We start from the raw sequence: 19,425 nt of genomic DNA on the forward strand, positions 1-19,425 counted from the left end.
TAGACTTTTAACAGTTTTAGTAATTTATAGTCGTGTTTTAAAATCCAAAATATAACATATAAAGAAAAATCTAAATTTTTATAATATGGTTATTGTGATTTTTTTCAAATTATTTTAATAGTTTAAAATTAAACAAATTTGATAGAAGATACATTATTTTTTTATCAGATCTTTATTATTCAAAATCATTAATTGTCATATATACTTTAGCCACATTAGGCAATTCCGTAATCTTTATTTAAGGAAATAATAAATGACATTAATAATGAATTTATGATTAGTTTAATAAAAAATTTATTATATAATTAGATGGACCAACATATTTTTCTAATAATTCTAAGAATCATCCTAGTGATGACACGTGATTACAAAAAAAAACTGTAATGTTTCACAAATAACATATAGGGGATTTAAGAGTACAGTTTATAACAAAAATCATTCCAAAGTTACATGTTGGCAAGATTGTATCTTCCTCCTCATATACAAAAAGAAAAAGTACAGAGATTAAAAAGTATGAAAACTTAGAAGTTTTAAGCAAAAAAATATCAACTTCCATAATCTCTTGGCGTATAACTTAAAACAAAACAAAGAAACCATTTATTTTATTAGTTCTATTTCTATTAATTTTTATTTAAGTACTAAATAAGTATTGAAATCTCTTGGCGTTGACTTCACTTATAAATAAGTATAATTTTCAAAAAATCAAAATTATGGTGTAGTTTTCAAAATATAATCTCAGTTGATAATATTTTTCATAATTTTCCCATAAATAAATTATTCAATGTATTTATGCCAATCAAATAAAGGTAAAAGTTTTATCAACTTTAATTTTTCTCTTTTCTAATATTAACCCTATCTGATAAGTAATTTAATTACAAATGCTACGTTTTACATCTCCGAAGTTGAGGGGGCTATAATCGACATTACACGAACCAATAAAAGCCGTTGACTTTGAAAGAGGACTAAAAGTACAGCTCAACACAAACGCCTTTCCTACCCTCACAGAACCGTGTCCTCGAAAATCCGCCGGACCAACATTTTCGTTTTATTTTTTCTCATTTTTCTAAATCGTCTCGGAAAATAAAAGAAAGAGGTTTACTTGGGAAAGGTAGAGACTAGAGAGGGAGACGACATAGTCCGCCGTGAACTGCCCCCGCGAAGTCTTACTCCTCCGATCCGAACCTTCCACCAAAGTTCATATCACCAAGTGCCATGGCAGCGAAACCGTGGCTACATCCAGCTCCTCAGTACAAAACCCTAGAAACCTTCTGGGACGACGAAGACGACGCTCCTGGTCCTCGATGCGCTCACACGCTTACCGCCGTTGCAGCTACCAAGACTCACGGCCCTCGTCTCATACTCTTCGGCGGCGCCACCGCTATCGAGGGCGGCAACTCCTCCGTACCTGGGATCAGTAAGTATCCCTCGATTTAGACTTGAATCTAGGGTTTTGATCTGATGTGCTGCTGGGGGTTGTTGTTATTCTAGGGTTAGCTGGTGTGACCAACACGGTGCATTCTTATGATGTTCTCACTAGGAAGTGGACAAGGTAAAATGAATTTACGGTTTAGGGTTTTTGTTTGTTTTCTTGAATTGCGAATTTTAACCGGAATTGTGTAGGCTTAAACCGGCTGGTGAGCCTCCGTCTCCTAGGGCTGCTCACGCCGCAGCTGCTGTTGGCACCATGGTCGTTTTTCAGGTACATTAGTCAGGCTTTTAGTCAATTGCAACGGTCCATTTTTTTTGACACGTAGTTATGTTTTGTTTGATTAACAGGGTGGCATTGGCCCGGCCGGGCATTCTACTGATGATCTTTACGTTCTTGACATGACTAATGATAAGTACAAGTGGCATAGGTAAGAGATTTCTTTTTCGATTTTGCTCAGTTTTGTGTCTCTTAGCTATTTGTTGAATTGGATGTCAATATGCTTGCGTTTAATTCGTGTTGTTTAGGGTGGTGGTTCAAGGGGAAGGTCCAGGCCCTCGCTATGGTCATGTTATGGATTTAGTTTCTCAGAGGTATCTTGTTACAGTCACCGGAAATGATGGTAAGAACAAATCTTTATTATCCGACATTTCATGTGCCTAGCTTACCCTAACAGGCATCAACAACTAGGGTACCTATCTTAGTCAAAATCCTAGTGATAGACCATTATTTAATAGCCAATGCTACTTAGATATGTATATGCATTTTGCTTTCTGACTTTATATATTATTGTATGGTTATGAGAACCTTCCGTGCCCCTAAATAACTCAAGTTCTTGCATGGAAATTAGTTACTCTGTTTATTTCTTAAAGATCCTGAAATCGTTTCTCCATCTGTGTTTGGAACCAGGGAAACGAGCTCTCTCTGACGCTTGGGCATTGGATACAGCTCAGAAACCGTATGTATGGCAGAGACTGAACCCTGATGGTGACCGACCAAGTGCTAGAATGTTAGTGAATTTAGTTTATTTGAATTGAATATTGTAAAAAAAAAAATGTTTCTTCAACTGAACTTTCACATTTTGATATTATTTTTTCTAGGTATGCTTCTGGCAGCGCTCGTTCTGACGGCATGTTCTTACTCTGCGGTGGAAGAGATACCTTGGGGGCGGTATACTTATTTTTATCCACTGCATTTGTTTATGTGTAGGAAGTAGTAGACTTCTCTTTTGAGGATATGGATATATAATTACGAACATCTACCTTACTGGTTCTTGGCTTATTTTGCTATATGATCTCAATTATATATTCCCTAATATATCTGCAGCCACTGGGAGATGCTTACGGTTTACTCATGCATAGAAATGGTCAGTGGGAATGGACTCTGGCTCCAGGAGTAGCTCCTTCTCCAAGATACCAACATGCGGCGGTAAACTAAATCTTACTCTAGTTTCGAAACGTATGGAAAATAAGTTCTTAAGCTTAGGCTAATAGTAGACTGCACATTGTAGCCTTAGAAACCAAGTCAACACTTGCTTGGCTTTAAGATAAAAAAGGATTAGTTAGGCGTTAAACTTCAATTACAACACAGTTCTCTAATCCTAGCCGTCATTACTGCGTTCTTTAATTGTTTCATTTCTCTCTCATCAGGTATTTGTAGGTGCAAGATTGCATGTCAGCGGTGGTGTTCTAAGAGGAGGCCGCATGATAGATGCTGAAGCAACTGTTGCAGGTATTCAACGGCTGTTTTTCTTTATTTTATTTTGTGTTTGATGTGATTAACTTTTTTTTTTGCTCACTCGCAGCCATTTTCAGAAATGGTAATTATTAAGAAATATTTATTCTTGCAGTGCTTGATACTGCTGCTGGTGTATGGTTGGATAGAAATGGGCAAGTGACTTCTGCTCGTGGCAGTAAAGGACAAGTCGATCAAGATCCTTCTTTTGAACTTATGCGTCGCTGTCGCCATGGTGCTGCATCAGTTGGCATCCGAATCTATGTACATGGTGGTCTTAGAGGAGGTAACACAAGATGCATATATGTTTATTGCAATACATGTTAGTTCTAAGGTTTGGTTAATGCCTTTCTTTGTATGACTAAGTTGCCGTAATTTTATTTCCTGGCAGATGTGTTGCTTGACGATTTTCTAGTGGCTGAAAACTCAACATTCCAGTCAGACATCAGTTCTTTGTCAGCAACCCAACAAAGCTCCACTCCCAGGTTTTCTTATGCCGCACGACCTCCTTCAGGCTCTGAACCAGTACTTTCCTTATCCGAAGGACTGAGGTTTATCCCGTTTCACATACTATTTTTGGTTTTGTGATTAACTCTATCATTACATGTCTTTCTTTTCTCCTTTGACAATATCAGATTGGATGAAAATTCCATGGAGAAATTGACGGAGGCTTCTGCAGCGGAAGCAGAGGTGGCTAGTTCTGTTTGGCGAGCTGCGCAATTAGATTCTACTTCTCTAGATGAAGAACCCTCCGCATCTGATGGCAGCTCGCCAACAGTAGAAACCACTAGTGACGGTCCTGAAACTGAAGGAGATGTCCGGCTTCATCCAAGAGCTGTATGTTAAATATCTCTATTGGTTCTATTATACCTTTTTAAATAGAATTTTGCTCTCATACCAAGAGCTGATTATCTTTGGTTGCTTCGTTTGGTGTACTTCTCAACATATTGTTTACTTCAAACTTCAAATGGATGTTATATCTATTTGCTCACCAAAATGGCCTTACTACCTCATTTTATAGGTTGTGGTAGCAAAGGAGACGGTCGGAAGTCTAGGCGGCATGGTAAGACAGCTAAGCTTGGATCAGTTTCAAAATGAGAGCCGGCGGATGGTTCCCATGAATAATAGCGATGTGCCACAACCCACCAAGAAGATCACGAGACAGAAGTCTCCTCAAGGTCTGCATAAAAAGGTATGATTTCTTCTTTTTTTTTTTGAATAGCAGGAGGTTACTACCATACATGTAATATTAGTTTCGTCCCAGCTGTCCTCTTGAACAGGGGACCTCTGACACAATGACCAGCTAACATCTACTAATATCTTGTTGCTTGCAGGTCATTTCTGCTTTGTTGAGACCAAGAAACTGGAAACCTCCTGGCAACAGGAAGTTTTTCTTGGATTCGTACGAAGTTGGGGAACTCTGTTATGCTGCTGAACAAATATTTATGCATGAACAAACGGTTCTTCAGCTAAAAGCTCCTATCAAAGTCTTTGGTGATCTCCATGGGCAATTCGGAGATTTGATGCGGTTGTTTGATGAGTATGGGTTTCCCTCAACAGCTGGAGATATCACGTAAGTCTGAGCACACGATTGAATAATTTGAGTGAAAAAAATAATCACTAATCCATTAAACTTATTATCCTCAGGTACATTGATTATTTATTTTTGGGAGATTATGTCGACCGTGGGCAACACAGCCTGGAGACTATAACTTTGCTGCTTGCATTGAAGGCAAGACGGTTTCATATTACTAGTGTCACTTGGATTCTGCGTCATGGGTTTATGATCCTGAGATGTTCCTTTGCAGATAGAATATCCGGAGAATTTTCACTTGATTCGTGGAAATCACGAGGCTGCTGATATCAATGCCCTATTTGGCTTCCGTCTGGAGTGCATAGAAAGAATGGTAACTTTGTCTCTGTCAATTATTTGTCTTTATCTTTAGCTTATCTGCTTGGACTAAGCCTGCTCTTTACTTATACAAGGGAGAGAGTGATGGGATATGGGCATGGACAAGATTCAATCAACTCTTCAATCATCTTCCCCTCGCTGCACTCATCGAGAATAAAATTATATGTATGCATGGTGGGATTGGGAGGTCAATCAGTACAGTGGAACAGATCGAAAAAATCGAAAGGCCCATAACAATGGATGCTGGATCCCTTGTTCTTATGGATTTATTATGGTAATACGTCCTTTCTGCTCCTGCTTTAAATATTGATCACTAATATTTTGAAGTACAGGTCTGATCCTACAGAGAACGATAGTATAGAGGGTTTGAGACCAAACGCTAGAGGACCCGGTCTTGTCACCTTTGGGGTAAAAACACATTCTCTTATCGTCCCTTTTCATTACTATAATCTTTTTTGGGGGCCAATCACTGAGGGCATAAATGTTGATATTGCAGCCTGATAGAGTTACAGAGTTCTGTAAGAAGAATAAATTACAGCTAATTATTAGGGCCCATGAATGTGTAATGGATGGATTCGAAAGATTTGCGCAAGGACAGTTGATTACGCTATTTTCGGCTACAAATTACTGCGGTAAGGAGAAACAAGAATCAGTCAAAAACAGCTTCTTGGGTTGGCTTGAGGTAACAAAATGTTTGGTGATACTTTTCTAACAGGAACGGCGAACAATGCGGGAGCTATATTGGTTGTTGGGAGAGGATTGGTGATTGTTCCTAAGCTGATTCATCCTCTTCCACCTCCTATCTTATCTCCAGAGAATTCTCCAGAACATTCTGGAGATGACGCTTGGATGCAGGTAATACCACTCGTGTCTAAACCGCAATACATGTATATAGTTCTGGAACAAGCGAGACATTTTCCTACCGTGTACAATGGAGCATCATGTTTTTGTTTCGCAAGTCAATCTTAGTTAGTAGTTATGTGTGTGCATACCAATTCACTTGCTTGGAGAAAAAGGATAGTCCTGGAATAAGATGATCTAGTAGAGTTTATGTAGCCATAAGTTCTGTTGTAGATAAGAATTGAACACTGAAACCAAAGTATCTGTATGCAGGAGCTGAATATCCAGAGACCACCTACTCCAACACGAGGGAGGCCACAGCCAGATTTTGACAGAAGCTCGCTTGCATACATCTAAATCTAAATTGCATTGGTGTTTTATTGGCTTCATCAAGGTAGAAGCAAAAGACATTGAAAGTTTGGTATAACTCTATACAAGTATAGCAAGATCTATGTTTAAAATTTTGCATTGTTCATAAACTCTGCCGGACATGTGTAATATAATAACGCACATTCTGTACCAGAGAATGAGAATGGTATAATACTTACCTTTGTTTGTTCTGTTCTTCCCTCTTTTGCTGCTCTAGTGAGATGGTGTACGCATTATGTTTATGTTTAAGCATATACATGTGAAAACAATATCAACTGACAAAAACAACTGATTGGTTGCTACATGAAAACATGTTTATGTTTACTATTGATTTAAACTATAAAATAGTTAATCCCAAAAGATAATGTATTTATTATCAAATTTCAATACGTTTTTAATAGGCCTAAAACACAATATTTATTTTATAAAGGCAGAGGATATTAGAAAGTTGAAGAACCTACACACAAAGAATCTCCATCCATGATGATGAAAGAATGATGAGATGGTGTCACTTTGAGCCATTTTTCGTCTTTTGTTTTAATTTCCAAACCATCAACTTGATACTGATGAACTACTGTGATGGTGTTCTTATCGGTATGAGAACATAGACTTAACTTTGTCTCTTCATCATCACCATCATCATTATCAGGAGGTGGTGAATACTTCCATCATTCTTTTCTTTTTTTATGTCAGCAGCGAATACTTATCATTCGAAAAAGATAATTTGTAGAATTAAGATGTTCCTCAATGTATTTTTCTATCCCAAAACTCTCCGTTATCATTCTTCTCACCATCACATCCAGTTTTGGTAATTGCTTCGAGAACCCATGCATCGACTTACTTTTTCAACACAAAAATATATATGAGCTGAATTCTTGAAACGCTTTAAAGAATGTTTCATTACGCAAAAAAAAAAAACCTTTTTATAGGATAATTTTTTTTTTAACAATTTAGTATAATTAAAACAACCTAACTCTTTTAATTCCATGGTCAGGCCATAGCTTTTGAGTAAAGTCCTTGACTTTCTCCGTTAAAACGGGATGAGGCCCACTGACTGAGAGAACGGACGTGGATGACCCCATTAGCTGTAACCCCGAAAATCATGTTTACTGACCATGTAATCACTTACACGGTATCACAAATCACTTTCCGAGAGATCACCCATCCTTTCACTACTCCAGCCCAAACACGCTTAACTCTGGAGTTCTAAACGGATGTATGACGGAAAAGGTAAGTCAACTTTGGTGACATAGGTAGTCAAATCAATTCTCTTAAGCCTTCCATATATCACAACTCGGGATGTTACAATTCACCCTCTCTCAAAGAACGCAACGTCCTCGTTGCGCTTCACGAGAGGTCTCAAGACGCCTCTCGGGTCAGAACTGAGATGGCTAATCTGGCTCTGATACCACTTGTAACGCCTCGACTGCCCACGGCTAATAGGCCACCCATGCCCGCTCTCTCGACCCGTGGGCCCCATCCTGTTCCAACGGTCAGTGCGTAAATTTTCCGAAGGATCAAAATTATTGTTTACTGACCCTGCAATCACCACCCAACATTTTCCATGCTTTGGCCTTACTCGCACGGTATCGGGAATCACTTCCCGATAGGTCACCCATCTTCTTACTACTCCAGTTCAAACACACTTAACTCTGAAGTTCCAAACGGATATGTGACGGAAAAGGTAAGTCAACTTTGGTGACATAGGTAGCCAAATCAATTCTCTTAAGCTTTCCATATATCACAACTCCGGATGTTACAATTTCTCTGTCCGGTCAGAATCGGCAACTCGAAAAGGTTGTCCATGGCTTCAAAAACTGACTTATCAAGCTCCAGTGACACTTTGTCAAAGAAAGCTTCAAAACAGCCATAGTCTTCTAAAGCTTTGCGGACATCAGCCTTTACTTTGTCCCACTTTGAGGTTCCTGGTTTCAGGGTTTGATAAGAGAAATCGATAACTGGGTTGAACAGAATCAGAAAGAGGAAGAACATAGTTTTTTTTTGGTTAAAACAAAATTTCATTAAATAGAGCTTAAACCGGGTTCATGGCTCACATGGCCTGTTTGGCAATAGAGTCGACTTTATCATTAGCCGATCTTGGAATAAAGATAGGCTTAATTGACTTAAATGAAATTGAAAGGAGGTAGATATCACAAAGAACGCTATAGCTCTAGCTTCATCTTTTGTCGGTTGATGGTATTGATGAGAATTTGAGAGTCCGAAAGAACTGAGATCAGATGGTATCGATTCCGCGAGAGAGGGAAAATATTATGGCTGTACAAACGGCCAAGGCTTCTGCCGTAAGGGGCAACAGAACAAATTATGAAGTCGATGAGTGCTGGGAGGAGGAAACCAGATCATCAATGATCGAACCAAATCCTGCAAACCCCGTTGAGGAGTTCCCTGCTGCATCTGTGTACACAGAGCATAGTCCAGATCGCCTAAGGTTTGGTTCAATTCTGATCAACGTTTCGGAGGAAAAGTACTTGGAGGGGCTTGAGCCAACATCCATTCTCTAGCGTCAGAGATTGCCTTTTGCAGAGTCTCTTCAGGTGTGAAATCTCTCTTTTGGAAGATAAGCTGACTGTTTCCCAGCCTTCTCGAGTAGACGTGAAGGCGTTGGCTCTGATTGCGCTTGTCACCAGTGCTAGCTCCCAGATTTTTGTAGCATAGGGGCAGTTGAATGGAAGGTGCGTAACTGATTCTACTGCATTACGTCGCGAGCAGAGGGTAGTAACTGGGATGTTACGGATAGGAAATTGTTCTCCTACTGGTAGGACGCCATGTAGAGATTTCCAGATGAAGATTTTAGCATTTTCAGATGTTTTGATGTTCAGGGGTGATAGATGATTCTGTGGGAGTTGCATTGAGTTTATCTTCCATTAGAGTCAGGTACCCTGATCTTGTAGAGCATTCTCCCGATGGATTTTTGAGCCAAACAAGCTCGTCTGGGGCTCGAAGTTTGCTCGAATTTAATCTTAGTATTTTTTTTCCTTGTGAAAGGGGAGAATAATCTCAATTTACATTCCATTCCGATTATCCCGGCAGGAGGAGGTCTGAGACTTTGAGAGATAGATAGGCTTCAGGTGCTGGTCTAAAGGGTCGGAGTTGTTCACAGTGAGAGAGCCATGAATCATCCCAGACATTAATCGAGTTTCCAGTTCCAACCATCCAGCCTAGTTGTTCAACAAGGAGATACCTGCCTATCAAGACGCTTCTCCAACCAAGAGATGAAGATGAGGCTGTCTTAACTTTTAAGAAGGATTCCAAATGAGCTAGGAGGCATGTTGGGTTCTTCAGAATACACCATCCTATCTTTTCTAGTAGAACATCATTGGAGAAGATGATATCTTTAAAACCCAGACCTCCATTTTTATTTTGGTTTTACCTTTTTTTTCCAAGAGATCCAAAGACATTTTATGCTTATCAGGTTCAGAGTCCCACCATAATCTTGTCAACGTAGATTGGATCCAAGAGAGTATGAATCCATTTCTTGATGGTGTTTTTCCTTTTTCTTTTTTTGAATTGAACGTGAAATTAATTAAAAGACAAAAAAAACTGGGTTACATCAGAGTGTGACTTCGGTTTGTTTTTTCTTTACAAAAAAAACTAGATCATGATCCGCGCGCCCGCGCGGGTTTTATTTTTGTTTGTATACATTTCGAGTTTGTCCAATTCCTTTTTTTGTTTAAAGAACAATATTTAAACTGTGTTTTGTATTAGTAGTTTTTCATCGGTATATTAGAGATATAACTGTGCAGTGAAAAGACTAACATAATACACAGTAATACGATTTGGATCAAAATAACTGTGTATTATAGATGTTCAGTGAAACACTAACCTAATAGTAACCAATACAATTTGGATTAACATATCAGTATATTATAAACACAGACATAAGGTGAAAATACTAATCTAACATTAACGAAAACGATATAGACTAACATCTCTGAAGTCATCATTATTATTATAATAAAATAATTGTAATAATAAAATAGAAAAACAAACAAAAGTGATTTTTTTTTTAAAAAAAATTAATTAATAGATTTACTCCATGCGGATATATAAATGTTTTAATTGATAGGTATAACAATTTTTTTTTGTTTAAGTAATGTAAATAGAAGTGTACTAATCGAAAAAAATAATAATTTGTTTTGTTTAAGTAATGTAACTAGAAGTGTACTAATCAAAAAAAATAATAGTTTAAGTTTTTTTATTAATAGAATAGTATTTTCAATGTGTATGCTGGAATTATAAGCAATAAAGAAACAAAATGTATTTGGTTAAAAAATTAAGTGCAATCATATAATTGTTTTTTTTTTAATAGAATAGATGGCAATCTAACTATTATGATCCATAAAGCAAAAATTTATTGTAATCCACAAGCCCATATCAAAACAATAAGCCCATAAGTAACAGCATTAGTCCAGGAAAAGAAATAATAAAAACGGTTTTGTTTTATTTTTCTTTTTCTTACTTTATTTTATTCTACGGACATAAACGTGTCTTTTTTTTGGAAGTATAACAAAAAAAATTTTCTTTCTTCATCGATTCAAGTTTAACAGTCACCCGATCAAGATTTTGTATTTCAGAGAACACCAATTTCTTTCTTCATCGATTTAAGTTTAACAGTCACCCGATCAAGATTTTGTATTTCAGAGAACACCAAAATTTCTTTCTTCATTCTCGTAAACAGAGCAAGCACATCGATAGATATACTCAAAAGGTTAGAATCTATATTCTTATACTTTGTTTTCATCCGGTCTTCAATCGAGGCTGATTTTCTTGTTCTTATAGAGATTGATTTGTTTGTGGCTAGATTTATCGATTCCTATAAGATCGGCTATCAATATCCTCGATTGAGAAATTCACGGGTTCTTACATTCTCTGTAAGTTTTATTTGTCGGTGTCTCTCTCTGATCTGTTCGTCTTCCTCGATATTCATAATAATCAAAGATAAAAAAAAATAAGATACAAATCTAGATTGAAATAAAGATTTATGTTAATACAAAATTGTTGAATTGGATACATAGTTTTAATCTAGCTATTGAGTAAAGGTTGGACTATCAATCGTTTTTATTTTTTTCGGTTAAAAGTATCGTCATTCTTTCTATCAGTTTTACATTTTGTTCTCTGATCAAGATTGTTAGATTGCTACCAGGAGTTTTCCATGGCCACTCACAGCCGTTCCTGAACTGTCCCTAGTTTTCCATGGAAATCTTCTAAAAGTATTCTTATGGTCTTTGGTTTTGTTTTATTTTGTAGTATCCTAACAAAACGGGAGAAGCATAAACGGGAAAAGCATCATGGAGATACACAAAAGAAATTCAGGAGTTTTCCATGGCGACAATGTCTTGCATCAAAATATAAAGTAAGTTATCTGGGAAATTTAGATTACTTTTAGAAGATTTAAGTGGAACTGTAAATGGTAGGTAGGTTTTTCCCTGGAGAATGTTTGATGTGCTGAAATGTTTGTACTGTTTTAGATGAAAATTATCAAGCAAATAATGAATTATTACGATATGTATTTAGAAACGTATGTCAACATTACGTGAAAGACAAATAGATAGTTGTAAAAAACCAAAACTAACGAAAAAAAACTGATTCTGGATAGTAGCAATTCTCACGCTTCCACACTTCTCACGTTTCCACAGCTCTCACACTTCCAAACCAGAAACTCACTGCGCTAAAAACATATAATAAAATACAACACACCTTAATAGTATAGCGGGTCAACATAGAGAGTAGGTAATTTAAATCAAAATGACTAATCATTGCCTAACCTTGTCGACTTCTGAATTTAGTCTCCGAGGTTGTTGAAAACCTCTTTGAAAACAACATTCATTGTTTTTCGCTGAGGTTTTCCATCTTTGTCGACTATCAGAATCTTCAGACCCTTTTTCGATGTCACTCTAGAAATAGCTACATAAAGCTGTCCATGTGAGAACACTGGTCTTGGTAAATAAATTCCAACTTCCGAGAGTGATTGACCTTGGCTTTTGTTGATTGTAATTGCAAAAGCCATAGCCAGTGGAAGTTGCCTTCTACGCATCTTGAAAGGCAATTTGGTGTCTGATGGTGTGATCAATAACCTAGGAATGTAGACAGTATCAACAACTTTTTCCCCTGTAAGTATCTTAGCTCCCACCATAAACGGCATTAGTTCAGTAATCACTAATCTTGTTCCGTTCATTAATCCTTCTGTAGGAGCAATATTCCTCAGTACCATGACTGGACATCCAATCTTCAGTCTTATACTATGATTTGGCAAACCAGAGACCTTAATGCTGTTTAGAAAATCTGGACCTAGGCCTTCATCGTTAACTGATCTTACATCAGACGGATCAATACTATCAGAGCTTAGATAAATCTTTTCTTCACCTGCGTTTTATAAAAATCTTAGTTATATACTCTCAGAGCTCAGATAAATACACTATATAATATAGTATTTTGAAGACGAAATATGAGTATTTACCATCATGTTTATCCAACATGTATTCGTTAATAGTATTGACATCCTCGTTTGTTGGGCATAGAATAGCTCTCTCCTGGAAAAACTTTGGGTTCTTGTTTCCTTGTAACAAAGATGATTCTCCATACACTGCCTTGCTTATCGCTTCTATAGGCTCATTTGTGTCTAATATGAGAAACTCTTCTGGTATATCGATTAGAGCCTCACCATCATTAGGCTCAGATAGTTTACCATCTCCAACATCTAATATCCATTCATAAAAATCCTTAATATCAGTAGCTTCTTCAGGAGTTAGACCAACAGACAACAATCGCATATTCTTTGTCAATTTGAGAACTTTGCAATGCTCCCAAAGATACGACGAATTCAAAGAAGCCAAAACTATATCAGCCCGACTGCCACCATATATTACTGGAAGTATCTGTCTAAAATCACTTCCAAAAACCACCACCTTTCCTCCAAAAGGCTTCTTGGTTTTACTTCCAACAATATCTTTTAGACTCCTATCCAAAGCCTCAAAACAATGCTTGCTCATCATAGGAGCTTCATCCCATATGATGAGAGAAGCTTCTTTCACTAAGTTCGCTTGATCTGTTCCATGAGTCATAGTACATGTTGAAAACTCATCAGGACTTAAAGGTATCCCAAATCTTGAATGGGCAGTTCGTCCACCTGGTAACAATAAAGATGCAATCCCACTTAATGCAACGTTAAGAACAATATCACCTCTAGATCGGATTGCTGCAGATAGTAATTTCCAGATAAAAGTTTTTCCAGTGCCACCAAATCCATAAACAAAGAACATTCCACCTTTATCTTCTTTAACAGCATCGGTGATCTCATTAAAAACTTTCCTCTGTTCGGCAGTCATCTTCCCAAGATCACTATCAAGAGTAGCTATCAGTTCTCCACGATTGTAGTTACGTTCGTCTACTATAAGGACATTGGAGTCGTGATTACTGCTCCTATTTAGTTTGGGCATAGATTCATACTGTGAAAGAGAACTCCCATTTCGTCTCATAATCTTTTCAATCTCTTGGAGAGCAAACTGTTTTTTGTCATCATCACTTAATATGAGACCTACAAATTCAATGTCAGGTACTGTTAAAATGCAAAATCAACACTAACTTTACTGAGTGTTTAATATGCAAAATACAATTAGTTTATTAAATTCTTACCAGGCCTATTCGGAAGAAGTCGCCTATTATGCTCAATATCTTCAGCCAAACACTCCCATGTTTTTTCCCAAACATCCTCCGGCGTAGACAAACTACCAGAAAGCAGCATCATGACAAAAACATGTCTTAGTGAACTTGCAAAACCGTCAAAACTTCTCCTTCTTATATCCTGGATATACTCTTCATCATCATCTAGCAACCCACGCGCAAAACATGCCTCTTTATAGCTAGGATATAGAACAGTATTAAATGTCTTCATGTCGTCATAACAGGTAGGGCCTCTAACAACGTTCAGCAACACTCGCAGATAATAAGAATTCTCTGGATTCCGTGGAGCATAATTTATTCTGCCTATGCTGAATCCCTTTTTTCGCTTACTGAACTTCTTCTTCGTTTTATCATAAGTATAGAAGTTCGGAATTTGAGCATAAGTAAGAGTTCTTGCAAATTCATCAACTTTACACAAATCAAACCATGCCAAAAACATGGTATGTGTGATAAGCTTACGATTCACGACTTCTTCAATCTTATCTTTGCCTTTGAAAAAAACAGTCTGTTTTCCAGGAAGATGGAATTGAAGCTTCTAAACTGATGTAGATCGATAATGTATTGGGAATGCAAAAGTTCGCCATGAAGCTTCACAAGAAGAAACATATCTGCAAAAAACACAAACGATTATAATGTTATAGGATATGGCATAATAAATTAAAACTGAGTTTCAATTAACATTTAGGAATTCAGATACCTGCAATCAAAAAAATCTTGGAATTCATTTTTCTTCTTCTCAACGTTAGCTTCTCCATTACTGACACCATTAGATTCACCACAACCTGATGGTTCCACAACGACAGTGACACGATCACTACCCTTGTTGATGTACTTAAATAAGTATTTGATAGAGCCTGTTTGGTTGCACCACTCCACATTTATATGAGCTCTGTATAGAAGAGAGAGTTTCTTGTTGTAGGGGATCACAAATCTGTTATCACATTTCACGCCATTCTTCATTACAAAATTATCAGACTGCTCTTGCCTTCTATAAACAGGGAAACCTTCTTTAGTTACCATAGTCTTCTCAGCATAAGATTTCGGATACAACTTAGAACATGTACCATTCTCCATACATGGTGCATTCCTATTAGCGTGACCACACGGCCCGTGAATCATCATATCTTTAATAACACCATACAGGTCTGGTTCAGTGTCCTTATTAGGAATTTCCGCCGTTATAATCTTGTCAATATCATCAGTCGTGGGAAACTTGCATGTAGGATGCATGAACAGGAGAATATGAGCATGTGGCAGCCCCCGCTTTTGGAATTCAATTGTGTACATAGCTGAAACATTATAAACAGTGAAAAACACTTTAATAATCAAATAATTGTAAACTTATAAATCAATTTGAATTAATAAAGAATGTAAAATTATAACTTACACGCAACCGTCTTTCCTAGCAGATTTTTCTTAGTTAAAGCATCCATCAAAGAGTCGAGTTTGATCTTAAACATCCTAGAAATGATTTCTGGTCTGTCCTCTGATGTTAACTTGCGCTCATTTAGATATCTTGTGATCTCTGGCCATTTAGGATTGCACGTGAACGTAATGAAGAGATCTGGAAAACCAAAATGCTTGCATATAGCCATTGCATCCAAGTAGTTATTCTTCATATATCTAGGACCTCCTGTAAACGTAGCTGGTATCACATATTCCCTACCTTGCTCATGCATATCGGTGGCCCCTGCACTTGCTGACTCTTTCAGTGAATCAAAACTATCTGATCGCAGAGATGCCTGATTAAATTTCAAATAGCGTAGACGATTGGACTCTATGGTTGTATAGGCATCAACCAAGAATTGCTGGAATAGGCGCCTAGAAAGTAAAAGAGTGTGAGACTCGTTCTTTCGTTCATGGAGACGAAATGCAAAGAATTGTCTCATGGAGATAGTCTGTCTTTTTTGCTTTTTTGTAGCTTCGGTGACTCCTTTATTAATCCCAAGTCTATATCCAACCTCTCCATATATAAATATTAGAGGATATTGAAGTGCGAGATAGGCAGCATGAATCTCGCTGATCCGCATAAGCTTTCCAGAATGTTTCTGTAAAACGATATCCCTTTTATCCATGTCAAGATTGAAATCCTCTGGAATCAATGCTGCAATTTCAGATGCTGTGGGAGTGTTATACGTCCTTCCATCTTTAAACTGATCACTAACAATCCTCATGTGAAAAGTCTCTTCCGGATGTTCTCTAAATCTGTCCCTTGCAGATCTAAACTCCTTTACATACGGATTAACTGCATTTAACACCTCAATTAAAGACTGGATAATCTCCTTCTTCAAGTTATGTTTTTCTGGAAATGCTTGCTCAGTGGGTCATCTCCAGTAAGCAATCTTGTAATTATTTCGGGGGGTTCCTTTAGTAGCGGCAACTGAACCTGTCCTTGCATACAACACAGCGAAAAGATGGGCTTGCGTGTCTTTTGACTTTTATTAATACGTTCTCCAAACCACATTATAGCTCCACAATTACTGCAAGTATAGGTAGGATCACCGTCATCTATATAACCTATAAAGGAAGATCAAAATATAAGAAATGTTAATTAGTTTGTAGGAAAAAAATCTTTGTTAGCTTTTACAGGAAGAAAGAGATTTTAGTACCTAATTCTTTACAACTGGTTTGCTTAGCACATGAGTTTCTACCAGTAAAAGCCATTTGTAGTAAAGCTTCCATCCTGCTTAAAACTGAGTGCTTGCGTTCTGCTTCAGTCTTCTTGACATTGTGATCATCATAATTTTCAGTCTCTGAATCAACCTCAGACTCAGAATCAGTATTCTCAGGGGTGATACAGTCAAAGTACTGATCTTCATTCACATAATGAGAGCCTTGATAAACACAAATATGACAAGAAAGATTATATAGTTTAGAAATTTATAATAATATACTATGTAAATAGAATTTATATATTTCTCACCTTCAATAGCAAAACTGTCATCTTCTTCTGATTCTTCTTCTTTGTCTGCCGTTTCACCAGGTGATGGATTTGATCTTCTCATGTTATCATTGACTTTTTTTGGTCTCTTATTGATAACCTGAGTTCCATTTCCTTGTTCTAACGAAATATTGGTGATGTCATTGAAAACAGTCCTGCTTCTCTTTCTAGGATCTATTGAATCAGCATGCCTTACAGTAGTCAATCCTGATTTACAACTCTGGTTTGCTAGTAAAGATAGAATCAATGTGTCAGTCCTCGAAAAATAGTATGAATCAAAGAACTTGAGATAGTTATCAAAACATTTGGTTTAACAAATAAATGAAATGTATTCTCAACGCACTTGACTTTGGTTGTGAATATGTATGTCTCTTTGCCATCTCAGTAGATGGACAATTTTCCTTTCCCATGTCACCTATAGATATAATAGATTATGAGCAGATAAATATCAATTAGTAGTAACTGAATTTCATATTTAAAAAAACTGACCAACTGAAAGGTTTAGGCTAGTGACTGGTGTGAATGGGGACCTAGGGCTGTTCAATACATCATTGAAAAATCTATCAAAGATAGATCTAACCGGTATAGATAGTGCACTTGTGGGAGAGCAGACATCTGTATCATGACTTGTATCTCTTCGCTGATGCTTGTCCATTTGATTTGCTAGTATATGAAGTAAATTTAAAAGTCTTAAACACAATGCGTATCTGTTAATGTATTAGTATACAAATTATACTCGAACTTCAATGTCATCTTACATGAGTTTGGATGTGAATACCGAGTTCTCTTTGCCGATTGTGATGATAGACCATTTTCCTTTCCCATTTCTTGAAAAAAAAGGATAAGTATGTTCTTCACTGTAAATAATACTTCCTATATTATTACAAAGTACTTACCTCAGGATCTTTTAAAATTGTTGACTGGTGTTGTAGGTGTTGTAGTCCTGTTTGTGACATCATTGAAAACTCTGTTGGGAACAGATCGATCCGTTAAACCACGGTGGCTGCGAACTGACAATTCATCAGTTGGCCGATTTTCTTTTTTTTCTCTTCATTAGGTCAGGCTATGAGGATGAAAAGAAATATCGATTAGAAAGAGTAATAAGGCTTATGTTTATACTTTGAAAAGAGGCTTACAACATGAAAACTAACAACTATGAACCTTTTCAATCTGCTGCTTGAATAGTTTGTATGAATTGTCTGTGAATACTTATGCTCTGGTTAAGATAGCGGCTCACGATGAAAGCTTTTTGTTTTAGGTCATGTTCATTGGTGATTATGTGGGTTAATGATGATTATGCAATCGTTGCAACATGTTATTTGTATTTAGTATCTAATTATTTGGTATATTTGCTTGTTTCTTTTTTTTGTTCAAGTTAGATTGAATATGAAAACACTTCACGGTGAAACTTACAACCGTGCGGGAAATATTGTGTCAACTACATCATCAAAAATATCAGGTATGTTCCAAAACTCTCATAGCTACAGACTTGCAAAGTTTTCGGATTTCATAAGGGATGGTCTACTATATTATTTTCTTATATAGGTAAATTGCTTGGTTGTATGGTTAAATAATTAGTATATTTGATAATTAGGATAAGTTTTTCTTCTGTCCTAAAAGCCGCAGTTGTAGTGATAACTGAAGCACATTGTGGTGTAGAATAATATAGAAAAAACCAATTTTATTTTTAAAAATTAGGGGAAAAAACGTTCCAAAACCCAATTAAATGAAAATCACGCATGCAACATTAAAATAGATAAAAATAAAAGCTCCCAAATTTCAAAAGACGACATCAAATCATCAAGGTCATCAACTACTCTTCACTCTTTGTATTCTCCATCTTGATCTTCTGAGTGCAAGGTTTCTTAGACGTAGATGTCATGTCCAATAGATCAGCATCTGCTTCTTTGCGCTTTGAGAATGGGGTTGAAAAACCTTCAGATGAACTTTCTTTGTTTGGATCTACCAGGGAAACCTAAGGATCAACGCATGTGTTAGAGTTTGAATGCGGATTGTCCAATTACTGATACTGATGTACCATGGGAATAAATTAAATAAGTAACAAACTAAAATAATTTACCTCACCACCAGAAAGAGTTGACGAATAAGTGTCCAGCAAGGAGCATGTCTCTGTCTGAGATTCAATTCTCTGAATTTTATCTCCAGACCAGACCTCAGACACTTTAAAAGTGGTGTTTCCATTGTTTACATTGTCAGTGCTTAGCGAAATACCAAAACAAAAGGATTTTCCAACTAAACTTTCAATAGGCTGAGGTAGGATAGTTGGATCTTCAATCTAAAAGACGAATGACAAAAAAAAATAGATTTTAGGATAGACATAGTGGATCAAAAATTAAGTAATAAAAGAAAAAAAAGTACCTTATCATAGGAACCATCCCAAAGTTCAGTTGCAGCACTACCAATAATAGATTGAGCAACAGAGTCAAGCATCATTACTGTGCATGAATCGCTATCATCTTTAACAAACAAATGAAGTTTGTACCT

General features: G+C 36.8%; 2 protein-coding genes, 1 long non-coding RNA gene and 2 pseudogenes across 3 annotated transcripts; 2 read left to right on the forward strand and 3 right to left on the reverse strand.

The window, feature by feature from the left end:
• Positions 1 to 987: 987 nt before the first annotated feature.
• Positions 988 to 6,479, forward strand: LOC106335742 (serine/threonine-protein phosphatase BSL1). Its single transcript, XM_013774341.1, has 21 exons — positions 988 to 1,414; positions 1,489 to 1,549; positions 1,621 to 1,699; positions 1,777 to 1,856; positions 1,954 to 2,048; positions 2,336 to 2,435; positions 2,527 to 2,596; positions 2,753 to 2,854; positions 3,076 to 3,157; positions 3,276 to 3,446; positions 3,552 to 3,711; positions 3,796 to 3,997; positions 4,182 to 4,352; positions 4,495 to 4,733; positions 4,808 to 4,892; positions 4,969 to 5,067; positions 5,147 to 5,346; positions 5,405 to 5,480; positions 5,569 to 5,704; positions 5,788 to 5,927; positions 6,186 to 6,479. Exons 1-21 carry the CDS (start codon positions 1,213 to 1,215, stop codon positions 6,267 to 6,269), a joined length of 2,634 nt encoding a protein of 877 aa, XP_013629795.1. The 5' UTR covers positions 988 to 1,212; the 3' UTR covers positions 6,270 to 6,479.
• A 242-nt stretch (positions 6,480 to 6,721) lies between these two features.
• LOC106330076 lies at positions 6,722 to 8,274 on the reverse strand (annotated as a pseudogene).
• A 166-nt stretch (positions 8,275 to 8,440) lies between these two features.
• LOC106332651 lies at positions 8,441 to 9,792 on the forward strand. Its single transcript, XR_001268144.1, has 2 exons — positions 8,441 to 9,173; positions 9,285 to 9,792. It is a non-coding gene; the product is annotated as an uncharacterized LOC106332651 (long non-coding RNA).
• A 2,289-nt stretch (positions 9,793 to 12,081) lies between these two features.
• LOC106330077 lies at positions 12,082 to 16,443 on the reverse strand (annotated as a pseudogene).
• A 2,290-nt stretch (positions 16,444 to 18,733) lies between these two features.
• Positions 18,734 to 19,374, reverse strand: LOC106330078. Its single transcript, XM_013768633.1, has 3 exons — positions 19,300 to 19,374; positions 19,001 to 19,216; positions 18,734 to 18,895 (listed from the first exon to the last, which is right to left on the reverse strand). The coding sequence occupies exons 1-3, from the start codon at positions 19,372 to 19,374 to the stop codon at positions 18,734 to 18,736; spliced, it is 453 nt and encodes a 150-aa protein (XP_013624087.1).
• Between the last annotated feature and the right edge of the window lie 51 nt (positions 19,375 to 19,425).

Source organism: Brassica oleracea, chromosome C3, assembly GCF_000695525.1.
Source record: "Brassica oleracea var. oleracea cultivar TO1000 chromosome C3, BOL, whole genome shotgun sequence".
Lineage (NCBI taxonomy): Eukaryota > Viridiplantae > Streptophyta > Magnoliopsida > Brassicales > Brassicaceae > Brassica > Brassica oleracea.

Coding starts and splice junctions, on each gene's coding strand:
- LOC106330078 (XM_013768633.1), bottom strand. CDS start 19,374: ATGATGCTTGACTCTGTTGCTCAATCTATTATTGGTAGTGCTGCAACT. Junction 19,217..19,299: donor GGGATGGTTCCTATGATAAG/GTACTTTTTTTT, acceptor TTCGTCTTTTAG/ATTGAAGATCCAACTATCCT. Junction 18,896..19,000: donor CAACTCTTTCTGGTGGTGAG/GTAAATTATTTT, acceptor GTTGATCCTTAG/GTTTCCCTGGTAGATCCAAA.
- LOC106335742 (XM_013774341.1), top strand. CDS start 1,213: ATGGCAGCGAAACCGTGGCTACATCCAGCTCCTCAGTACAAAACCCTA. Junction 3,447..3,551: donor ACATGGTGGTCTTAGAGGAG/GTAACACAAGAT, acceptor ATTTCCTGGCAG/ATGTGTTGCTTGACGATTTT. Junction 5,481..5,568: donor CCGGTCTTGTCACCTTTGGG/GTAAAAACACAT, acceptor TTGATATTGCAG/CCTGATAGAGTTACAGAGTT.